This window comes from Pogona vitticeps, chromosome 2 (assembly GCF_051106095.1).
Source record: "Pogona vitticeps strain Pit_001003342236 chromosome 2, PviZW2.1, whole genome shotgun sequence".
Taxonomy (NCBI): domain Eukaryota; kingdom Metazoa; phylum Chordata; class Lepidosauria; order Squamata; family Agamidae; genus Pogona; species Pogona vitticeps.
In genome coordinates this window covers 148794405-148816349 of record NC_135784.1, presented here as the reverse complement: position 1 = coordinate 148816349, position 21945 = coordinate 148794405, and the positions used below count along the sequence as shown (strand labels likewise).

The window sequence follows — 21945 nt, the reverse complement described above, 5'->3', positions numbered from 1 at the left end:
CTTTCTGCCATCAGAGTGGTATCATCTGCATATCTGAGGTTCTTGATATTTCTTCTCGCAATCTTAATTCTGGTTTGGGATTCATCCAGTCCTGCCTTTCACATGATGTATTCTGCATATAAGTTAAATAAGCAGGGAGACAATATATAGCCTTGTCATACTCCTTTCCCAATTTTGAACCAATAAATTGTTCTAACTGTTGCTTCCTGTCCCACATATAGATTTCTCAGGAGACAGATAAAGTGGTCAGGCACTCCCATTTCTTTAAGAACTTGCCATAGTTTGCTGTGGTCCACACAGTCAAAGGCTTTTGTGTAGTCACTGAAGCAGAAGTAGATGTTTTCTGGAACTCTCTGGCTTTCTCCATAATCCAGCGCATGTTAGCAATTTGGTCTCTGGTTCCTCTGTCCCTTTGAAATCCAGCTTGTACTTCTGGGAGTACTCGGTCCAAATACTGCTAAAACCTACCTTGGAGGATTTTGAGCATAACCTTGCTAGCGTGTGAAATGAGTGCAATTGTCCAGTAGTTGGAACATTCTTTGGCACTGCCCTTCTTTGGGATTGGGATACAGAGTGATTGGGATTGGGATGTAGCTGGTTCTTAGGGGGTATACAATTTGATATTTGAGGTGATAGACAGGTGTCATGTCTAGCAGGCACTGTGAGCCTTATTCCTCACTTACAGGTGTCCGGTGCACTAGCCAATACGCTTTCTCCTGACAGTCCAAAGCGTACCGATCTTCCTTCTTTCGTTCTTTTCCTGTCCTGCAGAGGCAACAAGAGAGTTATATTTTAACAAACCAAAGTAGGCGTTTCCTGCCTTTTTGTGCCTGGTTTATACATCTCTGACTACCATTCCAGCCAAATGACAAAACAATGATAAAAGGAATTACTCTTGCTCACAAAGAAACAGACAGAACAGCTACCCAAAGAATGGTAGGATTAAGCAAGGATACAGAAAGATTTCCAGAGAGCTAGTATAATGGAGCAGACAGAGGGTTGAACTAGGACTTAGGACAGGGGTGGGCAATTAATTTTTAGGGGGGGGGGCACATGAAAAATCTGAACTGTGTTTGGGGGCCAAACCAACTTTACTTAAAATTAAATGAAATAGTGATGTTATGATTGTTTTTATTTTAAACTTGTTAATCTTCACAAATACTAAAGAGTTTTTTTGCGGTATGTTAAAAATCAGCAACTGATCAACTTTAGACAAAAAGCTATAAATGGTTTTGATGTTCAAAACTGTCCGTGGGCTGGACAGGAGTGGTTTGCGGGCCATATGTGGCCCTTGGGCTGCACTTGCCCAGGTCTGACTTAGGAGATCTGGGTTCAAATTCCTGATTGACCGGTGACGTTCACTAGGAGATGGCATTTGTAAAACTACTCCTTAAGTATCTCATATACCTCAGAAAGCCTGTTAGTGTAGCACAAATTGGAATTGACTTGATGGCACATAACTACTACACAGTCAAAATCTGGGAGGCCCCAGAGGTCTTTCTGTTGGCTCCCTATGCCTTCAGCACACACCTCTTTAAAAAAAATCTTTACCATATTTTTTCCTCAGAATGTCCATTTTTCCGTGCTGAGTCCTTCTAAGACTCATGAAGTCCCACATACCAAAAACAAAAAAAACTGTGGGGGGGGGGACAATACCAGAAAGAACATGAGTAGTTTTTTTACAAGTTTAAAAAACCTAGATCTTTTCTCGTTAACACAATTTTTCATTTAACAGAAAACCATTATAACAACCTTTAATAAAAAAACGAAATACCATACTCCAGTTAGCTTGTTTGGCCACGCCTTCCCTATTTAGCCCCTCTCCCTTGGGAATGCGACCCTTTGGCTGCCAGAAAATTTGACAAAATGGCCCTCACTGCTGTTAAGATTGACCACACGTAATCTAAATCATTATCTGGGTAGGATCAGGGTGAAATGGGATAAAGAAAATGACCACTTTATAGTATTACCATTTATCCCAATTACAAACACAACCCATCTTCTAAATGGAAATGTTCCCATACCCATAGCTCCCGTGCGCATTGCGTTATGATACCGGTGGCAGCATTGTCTTTGAATGCATTTTGACTTTAATTTAATAACCTTACCTAAACCATTTTCTCTTACTTGGCTAATAACACCTGAATTGAATTTATTGCTTTATCTTTCTTTGCATTATGCCAGATCATTTTCTACACAATGTGTGGTCACATGACTGAATCGCCGAAGGACACAATACCTTAATATAGCTACCTTTACCTTGGCAAAAACAGTAATTGACATTTAGGCCATTCTTTATAGTTCAAAGGATGCATCTATAAAGATGACAAATCAGTCCTCTTTATAGCAACCTGTGCAGAAGTAGTTTAGGGTTGGTATGCCTCTCTTCTAGCTAAGGATATGAGGTTGAGAATTGTTTGCCTGTGGCGAAGGATCTCGGGAGCCAGTGCCAGAAACGTCTGTAGGGCCAAAGGTTCCCCACACCCCAGATTAAGGCCACCTTTAATGTTCTTGGTTACCGTCAAGATGAGCTTCAAAGCAGGGTTGCACTCCCTGGCCTGTACCCACAGGAGTGGTTCCCAACCTTGGGTAACCCGGGTGTTCTCAGACTGCAACTCCCAGAAACCCTGGGCAGCAGAGCTGATGGGAACTGCAGCCTAAGAACGTTTGGATTACCTACGACTGGGAACTGCTGTTTTACATCAACTCCAAAACCTGCTACTGAGAGATAACAAGGAAGAAAATGTTCCCTGCGTATGGATTTCGGAGTCACCTACCCTTATTTACAAAGTGAGATTGGGTGGAGAGACAGAAAATGGAAATGACAGAAAATGAGTTCAACACACTTCAAGGAGACCATACAAACTGCCATCAAAGGAATTACTTGAGTGCAGCTGCAAGCTGGTTTAACGATCGTGGTGACCTACAACCTTTGATAGTTCCTTTTCCGAGAGAAGGGCAGAATTCTTCTTTTACAAAGAACCTGATAGTAGCTGGCCCTGATTCTGTCACTCAGAGCAGAAAGCCAAAACAAAACCATGTGAAGAAACATCTCACCTGTACTGCTCCTTGGCCTGCATGATAATGAAGTCCCATTTGTGGTTGATTTTTTGGTTCAACATGTTATAATGTTCCTGGGGGAAAAAAACAATGTCATTTTTTTTGCTCTCTAAGGGGAGAATGTGATAAAGTGCTGCAGCCAATGGCTGAGCATAATAATCATAGAAGACTTTAGACTGATAAGATTTTTCACCAAGATTAATTACTCACATAAACTACTACAGTGGTATATGTTTAAAACAACACATCTGCTTTTAACAGATGTATTTAGAAGATAAATGTTCTCATTAGTTTCAAAAGGAAGCTGCAGCAGTGCCAAATGAAACTACATGTTGTCTGAAACAAAGAGTTGCTACTAATCTTGGTTCTCAGTTGCTGAGTTACTGAAGTAGGAAGCTCTCAATTCGGAATCGGAGCACTGCTCCATCTAGTTCTCCATAATGTGTACCCTGAAGGAGAGGGGCTCTCCAAGGTTTTAGACAGAAGTTCTTTTCACCTCTGCCTAGGGAAATGCCAGTGACCTGAACCAGAGACCTTCAGAATGCAAAACAGACTTTCCTGAGGACACTTCCCCAATGCGTGCCTCCCATCTACCTCCCCCACCCCAGGGCATGAGTTCCTCCTCTGTCATGTACTTCTTGTTTCCAGAGGATACACTGTGTTTCCCCCACCCATGTTACTGACTGGAAAGGCAAGGAAAAACTTTGGGTGATGAGGCAGGGCCTTAAGGCCAACTGAGTCATACACATGGTTGCCAGTTTTCTGGGCAAGCCATTTGTTCTAACAACTTAATAGTTCCACTTTCTAACCTTGCAGGACAATTGATCAGTGACTTAATGCAAGACTGAGAAGCAGGCAGCCTTTCAGATGTTACTGGACTACAGGAACTATCTCTCCTGCCATCTGACCATTTTGGCTTGGCCTTGTAGAAATCAAAATCCAACAAGAGTTGGACAGCCACAGGCTTCTTGTCACTGACTTAGCCAATCAGTTGGCCTTTATTATATACCACAGAAACAGCTGTTTAATAATAGTTGCATGCAGTGTGTCAACATTAGGCAACTACCACAGTCCTATCAGTATCTTAACCACATTTGCTGTTCATCTGGTTGTGAATGAATTCTGGCTTCTCTGGCTTCACAAATAAATGAGGTTAAGCATTTCTATCCAACCTGCCGACTAGATGTATATACTAGATGTATATTCACTCTATCACTGAAAAGACAGGGGTACACAGTAGATAGCATCTTCCAGTTCTCTAAATCCATAAAACCATAAACATCTCTCATATGCTGTGTTTTTATATTGTACAAGTCTAAATACTAAGGCCTAAATCCAACTGCTAGTTCCAATTAAATACCTCCATTGAATAAATTGGTGAATGATAACTGTTACATAACAGCACTGATGTTACCTGTCTGTCATGGGTTTGGAGGGAAAGTTCCATCCTATGGGGAGTGGAAGGCGGGACATCAGGAGGAGGGGCTGTACTGTATAAATATGTGATGCCTGTGTGGTGAAGAGGGGATGCTGAGACAGACTGTGAGACACTGGGTTGGGACGAAGCAGCAGCTGGGGAAGAAGAAGCTGTTGTGGGAGTCTGGGTGTCTGACAGGGTACTACTGTGTGTCAGAGTACCAACCTGATAAGTTCAGGTGTCTGTGGGTTAGCCAGAACTGATGGGTTCAGGGTCTGTGCTTTAAGTTAAAGGTTCTAGGTGAACCAAACTGTATGCTTGTGTGTGTGAGAATAAGCCACGTTACTTTATTTTATTCACCTGATTGTTTTATTTACCCTGTTTGTATTTAAAATAAACCTTATTCTTTTGTTGTTTAAAAATCCATCCCTGGTCTGTGTGACTTATTATAGGGAATGGTTGGTGGCAGCTTAGTAACTGTGTGATAGATCCCAGTAGGTCTGGGTTTGTCACATTGATTGGTGTCCAGCGTGTGGGATACGACTGGTCCAGTTGTCCAGCGGTCCAGCAAAGCCTTGGCAAGTGTGCCCAGAGCAAGGGGGGTCTAGTCAGGGACAGTCTGAGGCGCGTAGGTAATCTTCTAGGTGTACCTCACGGGGAGGTGCACTAGTAGAAGAACGTGCCAACTGGGGAGACTTAGATTAAGGTGCTCTGAGGCAGCCTGATTTTGGCGGGAAAACGCTGAGGCAAAACTGCGTAGCAACAGTGAGCTAGCTTGCCAGCTGAGAGGCCCAGCAGAGGGGGGTAGGCTCTGACTCGATACTGTTGCAAATTTAGTGCTGAAGAACAGCAGCAATCTCTGGGGAGAGCTGGTTCTGAGGCAAAAAGGAAAAAAGTGGTCGTTTTATTTTGAGGCTTGACTTTTTAAAGCAGCCTGTTCTGAGGGGGGGGTTATGCCCTTGACTCGAAGCCAAGTAGCAGAAATGAGTGAAGTGAAAGACCCCCAGATTGACCAAGGTTCTGAGGAGGAATTTGGCTCAGTGCAAGGTGACAGCACAGGAGAGCAGGACCCAGAACTCAGAAAAATACTCCTAGCCCAACAGCATGAGCTGAGGGTGAGGGAAATGGAGGAAAGATTAGAGAGAGAAAGAAGGGAGGAAAGGGAAAGGCAATTTGAAATGGAGCAAAGGGAAAGAGAGAAACAAAGGCAATTTGAAATAGAGAGATTGGAAAGAGAAGAAAGATTGGAGAGAGAGAAAATGGCGTTTGAATTAAGAAAACTGGAACTGATGAACCAGAACAATAATAACAATAGGGATTCTGAGGGAGGCCAACTGTCTAAAGCTGACCTGAAGAAATTCCCTGTGTACCACAAGGGAGATTGTCCTGAGGTGTTCTTTTCCTTAGTGGAAAGAGCGTTTGTGGACTTCTCAGTGAGGGAAACTGAGAAGATGACCATCATGCGTTCTTTAATCAGTGGTAGCCTGGCTGAGGTTTATGCCGAGATGCCTGAGGAACGGATGAAAGATTTTGCAGAGTTTAAAAAACTGGTGTTCGCAAGACATGGGATAAATGCAGAGCAGCTGAGACAAAGGTTCAGGTCCCTCACCAAGAAGCCAGAACAGACTTTTACCCAAGTGGGGGCCCAATTGGTGAGGCTGCTTGAGAAATGGCTGTCGCAGGAGGGAACAGAGACCTATGAACAGCTTAAAGACTTGATAGCCCTGGAACAGTTCTATTCAGTTCTGCATGGGGAATTGAAATTCCAGGTGAGGGAAAGGAAACCAAAATCTGTGGCACAAGCCGCAGAGATCGCGGATTTTATCTCCCAAATAAGAAAGCCCTTGGGTGAGGGGAAATCTGTAGGTAAACCCAAAGAAACCTACAGCAAGTACTCTCAGGGACCAGGGAAAAGCCAGCAAGGGGGAGGGGCCCATGGTGAAGGGAAGCCCTCAGGCATGAAACCAAGCCCTCAGAATTTGGAGGGAAAACCCAAACAAGAGGAGAGAGAATCAAAATACACCAGAAAATGCTATTTCTGTCAGGGAAAGGGTCATCTGATCTCAGAGTGTGAGAAATTGAAGCAGCTAAAAGGAATGGTGCCTCAGAATTCTAGTGGGACCAAGCCAAAAGCTGTGTTCTGTGTCCAGAAAGAGCAAGGCTCAGTGTCACAGAGGGAGCCTGTTGCCATAGCTACTCAGTCTGGAACAGCTACCTCTGCTGATCAGGCTGAGGAAAATGGTCCTCTGGTGGAGGTAAAGCGCTGCTTGCTGATAAAAACAGATTCTCAGTTGTTTGAGACAGCAGGGGTGGACGTAGGAATACTTGACCGTCAGTATAGGGGGCTGCGGGACACTTGTTCCCAGGTAACCCTGTGCCATCCAGATATCATCCCTAGGGAGTTTATAATCCCAAATGAGAGCATGAAGGTGGCAGGGATTGAGGGGCAGGTAATCTCTCTGCCAGTAGCTGAGGTACCTGTCAACTTTCAAGGCTGGAGGGGAGCTTGGCGCCTAGCAATTTCATCGACTCTGCCAGCAGCCGTGCTCGTGGGAAATGACCTGGCTGAACATGTGAAACGGGTGCTAGTGATTACACGCTCACAAGCCACCACAGGGACAGTTCAGGGGGGTAATGATGAGCCAGAGACGGAAGCAGAGGGGAGTTCAGAAGCTGTGGTGGAAACCTTAACCACAGACAGCAGATTTGGACAGGAGCAGAAGGCAGACGCCACTCTCCAAAAGTGTTTTGAACAGGTGACTGACGCCCAGCTAGCACCTGAAACCCCAGTGAGATTTCTGGAGAAAAAGGGGATTCTGTATAGAGAGACCCTGAGGAATATCTCAAAAGGGGGAGATGGGATCAGGAGTCAGCTAGTGGTACCTGAAAAGTATCGCCCCATGATCTTACAAAGGGGTCACTCTGACATGTTTGCTGCACACTTAGGAGTGAACAAAACACAGCAGAGAATCACACAGAATTTCTACTGGCCTGACATAGGGAAGCAGATCAGGGAGTTCTGTAAACAATGTGATGTGTGTCAAAGGCAGGGGAATAACCGCGACAGGACCAAAGCAAAGTTGTGCCCTTTGCCTGTGATTGACACTCCGTTCAAATGCATAGGGGTGGATATTGTGGGACCTTTGCCCAAGGCCACAAAGAGGGGGAATAGGTTCATTCTAACAATTGTGGACCATGCCACAAGGTATCCTGAAGCCATACCCTTGACAAACATCGAAACTAACACAGTGGCCGATGCTTTGGTGGGGTACATGTCCAGGATGGGATTTGCCTCAGAGATAATCACAGATTTGGGCACATCGTTCACGTCAAAGCTCATGAAACGCTTATGGCAAATCTGTGGAATTAAGCTCAGGGAAGCCACTGCCTATCATCCTGAAAGTGATGGGGTAACTGAGAAGTTCAATGGGACTCTAATGCGCATGATTAGGGCTTTCTTGGCAGAGAATCCAAACAATTGGGACCAGAAGCTGCAATCCCTTTTGGTTGCTTATCGATCAGTGCCACAAGCCAGTACCGGGTTCAGTCCATTTGAACTTTTATTTGGGAAAGGGGTGAAGGGGCCCCTTGATTTGATCGAGCAGGGTTGGGGGCAGATCGCCCAGGGTGACCCACAAGACGTTGTGACTTACATAGACACCTTGATGAATGACCTAAGGAGAAACCTAGAGCTAGCAGCAGAGACCCTGCCAGCTCAAAAGGTCAGAAAGAAAGCTTGGGATGACCAGGAAGGCAGGGAGAGGCGCTTTAACCCAGGGGAGGAAGTGCTTTGGCCTAGGCTCTGCAGAGAGAGCAAACTGCAGCTGGGTATCCCAGAAAGAAAATACTTGGGTCACAAGGTAGGGGGAGGAGTGATAAAACCCCTGGAGGCCAAAATAGAAGCTGTTCGTGATTGGCCTAGACCCAACACCAAGAAAAAAGTCAAATCATTTCTTGGGTTGGTGGGCTACTACAGAAAGTTCATCCCGAGGTTTAGCGAGATTGCGGCTCCGCTGACCGATCTGACGAGGAAGAAGGCTGATGACCGCATCCCATGGACCAACGACTGTGAGGAGGCGTTCCAGAGGTTGAAGGAGGCGCTAATCAACTATCCAGTGCTGCGGGCTCCAGACTTCGACCGGGAGTTCATCATCTACACCGATGCGTCTAACAGCGGGGTAGGAGCAGTTCTGTGCCAGGAGGATGAGAATGGTGACCAGCATCCAGTGTCCTACCTGAGTAGGAAACTTCAAAAAGGTGAGAGACATTTGGCAACCGTGGAGAAGGAGTGTTTGGCCATAGTCTACGCGATCCAGAAGGCCAAGCCTTACATCTGGGGAAGACATTTTATTCTGTGTACTGACCATTCACCATTGCAATGGTTAAAGACGATGAAAACCCACAATAGCAAACTTATGAGGTGGGCTTTGAACTTACAGGACTATGACTTTGAAGTGAAGGTGGTCAGAGGGTCAGTGAACTGTGTTGCTGACGCCTTATCAAGAAGACCTGAAGACTGAAGACGGCGAAAGAACATGGACTATATGTATATAATGAAAACAAAAAGTTAAAATGTACCTGGTTTTGAATTTGGTTGGTATTAATAAAGGTAAATTGATGTACTGTATATGGTAAAATGTTTAAATGCATATTTGCTATGGTTAACTTGGAGTGTAAGTATATGTAAGTATTATATGGTATGTATAAATGTTGTTGTGTATTTTATGCAGGTTGTTTTTTTTGGTGAAAAGCACTTTTAGCTTTCCCCCTACAAAACAACTTTTAAAGAGGGGAGGTGTTACATAACAGCACTGATGTTACCTGTCTGTCATGGGTTTGGAGGGAAAGTTCCATCCTATGGGGAGTGGAAGGCGGGACATCAGGAGGAGGGGCTGTACTGTATAAATATGTGATGCCTGTGTGGTGAAGAGGGGATGCTGAGACAGACTGTGAGACACTGGGTTGGGACGAAGCAGCAGCTGGGGAAGAAGAAGCTGTTGTGGGAGTCTGGGTGTCTGACAGGGTACTACTGTGTGTCAGAGTACCAACCTGATAAGTTCAGGTGTCTGTGGGTTAGCCAGAACTGATGGGTTCAGGGTCTGTGCTTTAAGTTAAAGGTTCTAGGTGAACCAAACTGTATGCTTGTGTGTGTGAGAATAAGCCACGTTACTTTATTTTATTCACCTGATTGTTTTATTTACCCTGTTTGTATTTAAAATAAACCTTATTCTTTTGTTGTTTAAAAATCCATCCCTGGTCTGTGTGACTTATTATAGGGAATGGTTGGTGGCAGCTTAGTAACTGTGTGATAGATCCCAGTAGGTCTGGGTTTGTCACAATAACACTTATATAAGTGCCACTGATCCAGTGGGTCTACTGTAGATGAGACTAGTAACTGGATTTAAGTCTCTTCTGATAGCGAAGTTCTCAGAAATCTAAGCTGAAATTAAATAATTTCCATCCAGAAAGGCAAGTTCAGTTAATTATCTAGTTGACTGATGAAGAAAGAAATGGCAAGATTTTGGAAATTAGATTGCTTGTCAAATTTATCACCAATGAATATCTTAAAAACCGGATTTCAAAGGCTCAAAGACTTTCACTGCACCTGAATAGAATTTCTATGGGCAGGCCATATCATTTCAAGATCTCACCAATCTGAGCTAGCCGGGAATGATAAGAGCTCCATGCAAGATATGACGAAAATCATTTGGCAAACTGATTCATAGTGGAAACTGAGAAACGTAAGTCACAGGCATGATGCAAGATGTAGACTCAAAAAGCTTGCACAAGAAAACAGAACACTTTCTTACCTTTTCATACTCTTCTAGAATTCCTTTCCTTTTAATATTTTTCTTGGCTAGGTAGATGGCTGGGGGTGGGAAAGGGAAACCCAAAGAAACTTTGTTTACTCAACTGCAAAGACACACATGGGCAGTTGCCCCTATGACAAAAGAGTAAGCAGACTTAGTAAACAGTAACTTTTTAAAAGACAAGCTCTGAACCACAAGCATTTGTATAGCTTTTTAAAGAGGGTGGTGACAACTCTGGTTCTGTCAGCCCCAAGACCATAAGTGTCGGCATCTCCACCCTCGGCTCAATTCACCTATGCAAACAGACGGTGACACCTTTACCCTAAGCAGAGGGAGGCAGCCACCTTAGGCAGAGATTCTGAGTACTGAGAAAGAGCAGCAAACTATTAGTTATTGAATGTGTCACTTTTTATAGTTATCCTGGCAAATTTTGAGATAAACACTTGTAGATTTTTTACCTCATATACCAAAATAACTTGGCTGGCTTTAGGTATTACTGTATGTACCTTTGCCTGGATGGTGTGTGATACCATCTGCTACTCTGCTTCAGGCAGCAAAATGCCTTAGGCCAGCCCTGCAGCCGCAAGAGCAACTTAAAGATGTAAAAATCTGCCTGTGCATTTTTGTTTCCATGTGGATTGTCCTGCCACGTCATCACAACCCTCCTCCTTGGTAGTCTGTAATCACATTGTGAACATTGCCAGAACTGCATGACGAGGGAGCCATGGTGCACAGGAAACAGCGTCCCTTGGAGAACAACTTCCAGGCAGACTGAGCATCAAGAGCTCCCACATGCATGGCCTCAGGTATACGCTGTGCTTTTCGGAGCATGGGATGCTACTTTATACTACATTAAACCCAAACATTGAGATATACTGAAGAGGCCCTCTTTTGTTTGTGTGAAAGCACCTTCTAAGTGGCAACATCGTGGTGATCAAATGGTAAATGGCCCAGCTGGTGTCACGGTTAGCATCATTTTTGGTGCCATGTTAAAAGATAGCAGTCCTGCCAAGTTGTTGTGGGTTTTCTGGGCTCTTTGGCCATGTTCTCAAGGTTGTTCTTCCTGACGTTTCGCCAGTCTCCGTGGCCGGTGTCTTCAGAGGACAGGAGTCAGAACTCTGTCCCAGAGTTCCTACTACTATCCTCAGGAAATGTCGGCCACAGAGACTGGCGAAACTTCAGGAAGAACAACCTTGAGAACACGGCCAAAGAGCCCGAAAAACCCACAACAACCATCAGATCCCAGCCGTGAAAGCCTTCGAGAATACATTAGTTCTGCCAAGCTTTGGGAAACCAGTGACTTTGTTTTCCCTTTGTTTTCTGATTTCTTTGTTCGTATACTTTTTTTGTGTTGAAATGATTTTGGTTTGAGTGAAAGGCTTCCAGTCTAGCCGGATGGCCAGCCTGATTGCTTCTGGTGTGCATGGATTCTATTTTCATTAAGAGGAATTCTAACAGGTGATCCGCTCAGCTACTGAAGTTGTACAATCTTAGGAAAGGCCTAATACTGTGTGATTGGTTGGAGAGGCTTCATCGAGAAGGCCAGGAGTGCTTTCACAGCACTGTGACTTACCGTAGTCTGTATCATCTGCTGCCCACTGCTGGGTTGGCCAAAAGTAGGGAGTCTGTAAGATAGGACACAGAAACAAAGACCCTTTTACTGTCCATCATGATACCATTCTACCATTTGCTGCATTGTCAGTTGCCCTCTATGTTAAACACTGAGTTTTTGTCTTTATTTTAACATTCAGTTTTCTTGTAATCTATTTTATCTTGGTTTAATTTATAATGTACAGTCTTGTTTACTTTATATCAGCAACACCTGATATAAAACAGAAAAATGCTAGGAACAGAAACATTCATTAGAGAATCTAATTGTACAGTACTCCCTATTTTCACTCCACTGCTGAGTTCGGAAGTGCTCATTCTGCACAACCTTTTCCCATGTTAGTGCTGGAGCACCAAGGGTCCACCCCACCCATCCAAATTGAGCATGGAAACAATGGGAAAGTGTCTGCTCCAAGATGTTGCCACTGTGTGTCCAGTTTTCCAAAGTGTTGCCACTAAATAGGGAGCCAGGTTTGTATGCACCCAATGTAACTTGCATCGGAGAGACAAATTGGATACAATGTCAGCTTTGCATTTGCAAGCAGAGCCTTATTAAGAAGTAAACAAAGTTTGCTTATCCTAGAGTGCAGTTTCTCCAGCCACACAAGCTTCACAAATAATCTTAGTTTTCTTGGGGTAGGGTGAGGGAAGGAGTGATTAATCACCAGAACGAGGGGCTTCATTTGCTAACTGATTATATCAACTTCTAAGGAATTTATCTCAGGAGTGATAATATTTTACCACCAACTTGTTCTGAAACTAGCATTTCATAAAGTTTGGTCCTCATGTTATCCTAATCTATATAAATAAATAATGTAATAACCTGCCTAAAACGTCTTCTTGAAACAATGCGCCTAAACAAACAGCAAATAGTTTAGATTAGAACATTTCATAGACGTCAGTGACAGTCTAAGAGAAGCCCGGTGATGGATCAGAACAAAGGCCAGGCTAGTGCTGTTGACCTCAATGGTTGTTCCTCCATATATTTTCAACATCAGCTACCATTGTCCTTGTTGCTCTGCTATGTTGCCAGGGGTTTCTGAAAGTTAAAGTCTAAAACAATGTGGTGTTTTGCTCCATTTCCTCCAGGGGCCAACCAGATGCTCACAGGAAGCCCACAAGCAGGATTTGTGGTCAATAACACCCTCCACTCCTGCTCCCCAGCAACTGATTTTCAGAGGCCTTGATAGGGACAATATATACGAGCCATGGGTAGCCTTCAGCTTTATGAATTTGCCAAGAAGTTTAGAGCAACTACCTTACAGGAAAAGGTTACAACATTTGAGGCTTTTTCATTTAGAGAAAAGGCCAGTAAGGGACAGTGTATAAAATTATGCATGATGTGGAGAAAGAAGATCAAACAAAGTTTTTCTTCCTCCTTTCATAATATTATGATGAGAGGTTCAGGAGAGGTAAAGGAAAGCACTGCCAGGACTTGTGACTACGACTACACCTGCATTTTGGACTACAGATCCTTGTAGCTAGTTCCATGTCAGCTACGGAATTATGGGAGTTGTGGTCTAAAAAGATTGATTTGTCTAGGTTCTAGATACATGAAACTATGGAATTTGCTATTTTTAAGAGGGAAGCCGTGTGCCACGGCTGTGATTCTGTCCTCACCTAATATTTCATAGTTCCAAATCTCCTGCATTTGGCTTTCCGTCTGTAGCTGAATCCCTGTTCATTCCTTGAGACAAATGGAGAAACTGAAATGTTTAGATCCAGGATATCATGGGGGAAAAGGAATGAGTAAAATATTCTCTCTTGATTGCTGCTTCTCCAGTCAAATGCAAGGGCTCACTTCTGCCTGCTGCAGGGATTTTTTATAGGGACCTCCCATAGGGCCAGTCCAGGAACACTATCTTGTCCTTTACCTCATATATAGCAAATGCCTTGGGGCAATGTTGACTTCTCCTTGACTCTCGCCTTTTTTACAACTGCTGACATATAAACCTGCCCCTAAATCATGTTTAACATTAATGATCACATATTGTTACAATTCTCCCTTCATGGGGCTAGGGCTCAAGGACTACTTCACAAAAAGTTTGAAAAAAATTGAGTGTGATTGTGCATAACTTGATAAGCCTATGATGGCAACTCATGCCTTCTTGAACTGCGACAGTCACATATTGCCCTTTAAAAGGAGAACATGCCCAGAAAAACTAGCTTCTTTGTTCACTTGTTTGAAAGCAATCAATCAACAGCTATTTTCTTCCTGCTACTAGGCTTAACCTCCTTCACTCTGAGAAAAATTGTATTTTAGTTAGTTCTTGTTGCCTATCCTCCATCTTGTGAGGCAGATGTTATGCTGAGCTCTCTCCTCAGCCATGAGTTTGAGAGATAAACTATTTTCTAACATTTTGACAGACTAAATGATTCTTCTTTTTCTCACTAACCATCACATGTCTTCGTGGTCAAGTTTTTGAGCACATAATTTTGTAAGTAAAGATTGTTTCTCCTTTTACTATTGTCTGGCTGATTATTTTTTTGCTGGTCTATTTAGATCAGGGAAATTCTTGGGGAACTTGCTAAGTGTCCCACTTTTTGCTGTGCAACCACATTTAAAACTCAACAGTTTCCTTTAAGAAGGATTGTGGTACGTAGCAACTGCCTTTGGGTAACATATTTTTACTATTGTTTTCTGTACTTATTAATTTCCTACTAATCTTTCAAGCATTGTTCTCTGTACTGTTGCTGTATTTTTGAGATAGCCTTAACGCTTATTTTAGGTCAGCTGCTTTACATGTCATTTTGGTGGGAAATGTTATAAACATTTACAGTAGTTGATTATAAATAAACACACAAGGAAAAAAGTCTTGCTGGTCTAAACCAACATTGCAGGCCATGTTTGCTAGAGCTGACAGATGTTGCAATCTAAAAACCTCTGGAGCTCCACATGTTCCCCACCCCACTCATGGCAAGTAGCAGGCCCCCTTTCTAATGCTCTGAATTCCAACTGCACTCACCTGAAATCTATAGAGGCTGCTATCAGGTCTAAGCGTGAGGTTCTTTGGTTCCTGAAGTGGGTAGATGTATCCATACCCGATAATCAGGCACCCCAGGTTCAGTGCCTCTAGAAACACAATAAGGTCAGATGATTGCATTGGTATACACACTGCACAGCCAGGCATTTCGAAACAAGACGCTATTTTAAAGGCAACGGCAGGAACCCTACTGCTTGTTCCAACTCAGGGCCTGTCCAGACAGGGTAGTTTGGAGCAGTCTGGTTTGCACTTAAAAAGTTCTTACCTTCAGTGTGATCTATTTTGTCTCTTGCATGAGCAATCCTTCTATTCACACTGGAGATGCTTATTCTATTCTATAAAGGCTCCACACAATTTCTCAAATCACCAGTTTACTCGTGTAAGTATACCTGGTTTACTCACAAGTAAGGAAGTAGTGGTGGAGCAAGCTCTTGGTGGTGATACTTGCATGAGGAGAACATGGGATGGAGGCTATGGAGAGAGAAGGTAGGCAACCCTCCCTTTTTCCTGCTTTTCTCCTCAGCCAGGATTCTGCTGGGGCTGCGCTGCCTTGTGAGGGGTGGACTCCATGGAATCAACACAGGCCCCTTCCCTGACTTTTCCTATGGCTATTTTCGGTGGTCACAGTGACTCTCTTTTCTTGTTGTTAAATAAAGAAAATGGCATATGAAAAGAGCAATGTATCAACCTAGCAGGATATTAGAATTTTGCTGTATCAGTTACGGAACTATTAAAAAAAGAGAAGATGAACACAGAGGAGGGGTTTCTCCATCTTCCCTTTCATGACAAAACCCATCTAATACATTGCAGGATTCTCTTGTCAGTTCATGTAACTCACAGGTCAATATGGGTGCTAACTAGCCATCTGTATGGGCTACGTAACAATTAGGAGTGTGCTGAATTATAAACCTCCCCAAAGAAGAAGGAGAAGAAGAAGCCCCGAGTGCTGTGCCAGTAAGGTGTGAGACATCTCCTAAAGGATGGATTTAAGTAGAAACACATGTGGATGATTGATGGATGGATGGAGTGAAAATGTTTTTTAACACACCTTTGTCTTTAAAAAGGATCCAAGGTGGTGTATATCAATAAAAGACAGCATTTAAAGCAACAACAGTGAGGATACAAATACAAAAACAACTTTTAAAAAATGCAACACCAAGACACAGTCAGAGCAATAAGGCACAATAATCCATTTAAAAATCCCACTCAGGCAGTCAGTCACTGAAGAAAAGGTCTTCACCTGCTTGTGGAAGGGCAGCAAAGATGGGGCCAGCCTGGCCTCCTGTGGGAGAGAATTCCAGAGTTTGGGAGCAGCAACAGAGAAGGTGCTCTCCTGTATAACCAGCAAACACACCTGTGAAGGTGTCAGGACTGAGAGAAAGACCTCTCCTGAAGATCTTAACATGTGAGCAGTCTCAACTGTCAGATGCAGTTCCTTTAGTGAGCTATAAAGCCAATTTAGGGCTTTATAGGTTAGAACCAGTACTCTGAATTGTACCCGGAACAGAACGGCAGCCAGTGGAGCTGCTGTAATTGGGGTGTGTGTGTGTCATATGATCCCTGTAACCAGTCCCAGACAGCAACCTGGCTGCTATGTTTAGGGCCCGCTGAAGTTTCTTAACACTTTCCACAGGCAACCCACATAGAGGGTGTTACAGTAATCCAACCAGAATGCAGGTAAGGCATGTGTCACCATGGCCAGATCAGACCTCTCCAGGAATGGGCACACTTCATGCACTAGTTTTAATTGTGCAAAGGTATTCCTAGCCACCACCGAAACCTGGGCATCCAGGTTCAGAGACGAAGCCAGGAATACCCCCATGTTGTGCACCTGGATTTTCAGAAGGCAAGTAACTCCATCCAGCACAGGCTGCCTCTTTGGTCTGCCTTTCGACTAACAATGCAATTGGGTTCAAAACAAACCATATCGACAGCAATCCAAATAGCAATCTATATACCCATCTAGACAGGCGGTAAGAGAAACCTATTGAATCACATGCTGGACACATATATAAAGTCTACTCAGGTCTTAGATCGATTGTACTGTATTTGATACTAACAAAAATATATTGGCAAATAATTTAGGTACTGTGAACAATAATCATATTTTGAGAACCTTCCAAGGCACCAGCTGGTTTTATGCCCTTACTCACCTTCATTGGTAATCTGTAGGCGCTGCATAATCCACTGTAATATATCAGAACCTGTAAGGCAAGGAGAATAACACATACTGTAAATCATCCAAAGTGCTCATCTTCACTGTCTGACCTCAGCATTCTGTCAAGAAGACGATCCTTCAAAATACAGGCCTTGAGAGAAAAGCGAGTCAAGACATCTTCATCTGATGAAGTGAGCTACGATTCACAATAAATGTCTTTTTTAAAAGATGCTACTGCACTCTTTATTGGTTAGATACAGCCATGTACTGTAATAATGACAGTTACTTATGAGACTGGAGACACTTCGTTTTTGAAGAAGCTGAAGACAGTGTGAAAAAGTACTTGCTGTATATAGGTTATGCACACCCATTATCCTATCTATAACTCGGATAAAAATTTGCAAGTTTCGCTACCAGCCACTAATTTCTCTAACCTTTACTGATCAGAGTGATAATAGAAATGTCTATATATGTGCCATAGGGAATAAAACTCTTTTTAATAACCTTCTTAATGCTCCTTTTCAAAAATAAATCCTTGCCTCTAATCTCCAAATGGATGTTTTGTTCCACCTTCTTCTTCACTCTAAACACTATCTGACATCAAGCAGAACCAATAGATCAAAGTATGGTTAGGTTAGCCAAGGAGCCTGAGTGTTGAATTGAAATGGAGAAGATCCAGATTTAAAACCTGCCCCTTTGGGCTATTCCTCAGCCTAACCAACCTCAGAGGTTGTTTTGAAGATAAAAGGGGCAGAGAAATAGCCGTGTTTGTTGCATGAGCAATTTGGAGAATAGGTGAAATATGGAGGCAACAAACTTAAATAGTGGGTGCCAATGAGGTCAATTAAAACATAACAGCATGGTTACATTATTGGCTTTTTAGACCCTGACAGGAAGTCCTAAATACAGTGGGGTCTCTACTTAAGAACGTCTCTACTTAAGAACAATCCAACTTAAGAACAGCTCCATTTGCTAAATTTTGCTTCTACTTGAGAACAGAAATCCAAGATAAGAACAGGAAAAAAAAAACTTTCCTGCTCTTTTTTTAACCTTAGGTCATTCAGTGGTGTCGAACTGTGGCCCTCCAGATGTTCTTGGACTTCAACTCCCAGAAGCCTTCACCACCACCTCTGCTGGCCAGGATTTCTGGGAGTTGAAGGCCAAGAACATCTGTGGTAGAGTACGTATTAACCAGCTTTGCATTAATTCCTATGGGAACTAACGCTTCAATGTACGAACACACCTCTACATAACAAAAAAACTGCCAGAACGGATTAATTGGTTTTCAGTCCATTCCTATGGGAAATTTTGCTTCAACTTAAGAACGTTTCAACTTAAGAACACCATTCCAAAACGGATTAAGTTCTTAAGTAGAGGTTCCACTGTAGTTTCTATGGACGGAAAAGAGCAGATACGGATTAAATGGTTTTCAATGCATTCCTATGGAAAATGCAGATTCAACATAAGAACTTTTCAACTTGAGACCCACCTTCCAATACGGATTAAGTTCTTAAGTAGAGACCCCACTGTAAAGTAATGGCTGATCAGAAACCTTAAAGGAAAATTCTAGTTAGAAAAGCGCCATGAGGAAAATAGGAAATGAGCTTATTGCATAGCATCCCATGGGACAGAACAGATGACAGTTTGATGCCGATATCATATGGCCATTTATGATGATCTACAACAAAGCAATCCACTTTGTGGCCTTTAGCACACTGAGACATGCTTCACCTGACAACTGTGCCAGAAGGAATGTAAACCAATTTCTGTGATGGTCCAAAATGAAGAATGCAGAAATGAGGACGTGCTTTGCAACTCAGTTTCCTTTTCCATGAGAAATAATCCTGCAAGCTTCTCAATCACAAATCATGGTTGGCCTGTTATTAACCTTGAGCTGCTTACAGAGCATGAGTTAAACACCTGAATAGCAGCTGTGGTGTCTTTAAGGACCTAAATCTGCTTCCTTGTTGTTGTTGTTTTAAAACAACAACCCTCCTCTCTACTGCTGCTTCATAGTGAGTACATTTTTGCTGCATAATTTCTTTAAAGATAAACACTCCAGAGACAGGCAACTGAAATGCTAAACTATAAACCAATGCTGGGGAAACGGAAACTTAATTGGGTTCTCTTGACAAGGTGACTCATTGAGAACCGTACTATTTTCTAGAGGCGTTACTTGCAAAGCAAAATGAAAAATAATGAAAGCACTGAGACTTCAAAGACTGGAGCTCAACAAGAGTAACATGATACACAAAGGCAGAGGCCTAAATCCAGTGGTTTGGTCCAACTACAGAATCGATAGCAGGTTAGTAAATAAATACTCACCTATATAACTGATTCCACATAACTGATTGCTCTACTATAGTTTTCAGCTTCCAAATATTTTATTCCTATGGAATGTTTAAAATGACAAAAATACGGGCCAGGATCCAATGGTATTCTTCTGCTCAAAGCACAACCGGAAAGCTGCAACTCCACCTCCCATACTGCATCCCCCTATGCCTTCAACAGGACGTCTTTCTGCTCCACCAAGTCCCCTGTCTTGTCCCTTAATGTACAGCATTATCGGAACCCTCTGGGGGAAAAATAACACCTGAGAGGATGCGGACGATGAAGTACAAGGATAGATGGCTCTGTCCTTGTTCTCCCGGTACACCTTTGGAATCTAACCATATTTCTTATCCCATATTAACTACAGTGGGGTCTTGACTTAAGAACGGCTCGAGTTAAGAACATTTTGACTTAAGAACCGCTCTCATAGGAAAATATTGACTTGACTTAAGTACTTAGATTTGAGTTAAGAACTGAAAAAAACCCATGTGGGAGGCAGGGAAAGTGCAAAATTTGAACTTTCAGTTAACTGTTGGCCAGTGAAAAGGGTGCCTGTCTGCTTCCTCACTCCTCCCAGCGTTTAGAGAGTGGATTGGGAGACAGTCTTCGGACTGCCTGGTACTGTACTGCCTGGACTGTATTTTCCCTGCCTTCCCTGAACCTTTCTTGACCTAAGAAAAAAAGAAACAAAATATCCCCCTCTAGTGGTCGAAGGCAGAATAGCAGCTTCCCATTAGTTTCTATGAACGAAAAAGAGCAGATACGGATCAAATGGTTTTCAATGAATTCCTATGGGAAATGCAGATTTGACTTGAGAACTTTTTGACTTGAGAACCGCCTTCCAATACAGATTAAGTTCTCAAGTCAAGACCCCACTGTAATTTGCCAGCTAATAATAGGTGAGGGTTTAATTCACATTATTAATTAATTTGGAATTAATTATTCATTAATTTGGATTACTTCGTAATCAGCAGTTTAAGGCAACAGGTTTTAACCAGTGGTGCAGGTACCACCGACTGAGACACAGAACCAATCCAGGTGAGACACAAGACCTATATAAAGACAACTAAGGAATTATTATTTCAGGTGTTATAGTTACTATACATGTAAAATTTCTACTCATTAGTAAAACTTTGTAATGTCATTCCAATAGAATAATGGCATGGGTACTAGCAGAAGTATTATCTTTGCTTTTGTTTACTTCCAGTGATACTACTGCAATGTTCAATGGCCTTAAAACTTAGCAGAAGTGATAGATACAATGACAGAATGCTTGCAAACACTGAAATGGCTTTCTTGGGAACAGGGACTTTATGTTTCTCACATGGCAGGAAGCCAGGTTAGTTAGCAGAATAACTGGCAGAACCCAAGTTCTTTGACAGACTCAATGCATGGACATATAAAAAGACAGAGAAAGATTATTTTAGGGCACAGCTGGGAGGAGTCAGGCTTTTCTTAGTGCACAGTTAAGCTTAAAATGTATAGCTGGGGGTGGGGATAACTGTGCAGTTGGAAACTGATAGATCTGGTGCCTCACTATTAATTCTACCTTATTTCTTCTATGATGATCTCTTTTCATTTTTCAACTGTACAAAAAGTTGGTACATTTTGGCTGAAATCCTGTTCCACAGTCGTGCAAACTTTATCGTGTAACTTTTAGAGGTCAATTGCTGTAAGTTAAGAAAGCTCTATAGACCTTATCTGTTGCACACCAAGCCACACTGAGAGTACGCAACAAATAACATCTGTGGAGATTTCTTAACTTTGAGCATTTCATTTCCAAAAGTTATGCCATTTGTACGACTGTGTAACAGGATTTGAGCTGTGTCCTACTGTACACTTTTTTAAAAGCCCTGGCAGAAGAAAGGGCCATTTTGCAAATAGTCCCAGGGCCACACTCCCAAAAAGATGGGACTAATGGGGAGTACATGGAAATATAAGCTATTTTGCATATTTAATATTCGATTTAAAAATTAATCTGGTGGTTACATAATGTGAAGATTCCTACAATGGGTTTTTGTTAACTAAAAAATATTGGTTTACATTTTAGAAATATTTAAAGGTGTGGGGGCGAAGGGGCCCTGGGTTGTTGGATGTCCTAAAATGATCCCAAGGAGCACATGTGGCCAAAAGTTACCATAGTGCTTATCCCTATTTAGCTTATATGAGACCCAGATGTTATAAACAAAGCCAGGACAGTAGGAATACACTCACTCCTTTAACATATACTAATCTTCATCTCCAAATGCTGTCAAGGTGGGGATTAAAATGTAACTTCTCCTGACTTTATACAGATTGATTTAGACATGCCCTGGGAGCCTAGAGTTCTTATCCCATCCAACGGCTTCCTAAAATAGATCAAATTAAAAGATTAGCCTGCAACTCAGACCCGACCTAGACAACCCAGCTTGCACCTGCTCTTCTCCCTTAAGAGGTGATGTTTCTTTTCTGAATTCTGGGAAAGCCTCGGGTAAACCTTTTGCACCAAGTAAGTGGAGCTGTAACTGTTCAGGCCAGCCAGAAGACAATGTGTCCCGAGGTCTCCAAACTGCCCCCCCCTTTAATGACAAAGAAACT

At 42.7% G+C, this 21945-nt stretch overlaps 1 protein-coding gene across 1 annotated transcript in view; it reads right to left on the bottom strand.

Annotated features, from left to right (window-relative positions):
- Nucleotides 1-21945, bottom strand: part of RGS9 (regulator of G protein signaling 9) — an 82015-nt gene that overhangs the window by 47111 nt on the left and 12959 nt on the right. Inside the window, exons 3-8 of the mRNA XM_020806442.3 lie at nt 17033-17083; nt 14862-14968; nt 11861-11912; nt 10288-10346; nt 3058-3134; nt 684-765 (exon numbers count right to left, since the gene is read on the bottom strand). Of these exons, the coding sequence (XP_020662101.3) occupies nt 684-765; nt 3058-3134; nt 10288-10346; nt 11861-11912; nt 14862-14968; nt 17033-17083 (428 nt within the window). The remainder of the gene's footprint in view (nt 1-683; nt 766-3057; nt 3135-10287; nt 10347-11860; nt 11913-14861; nt 14969-17032; nt 17084-21945) is intronic.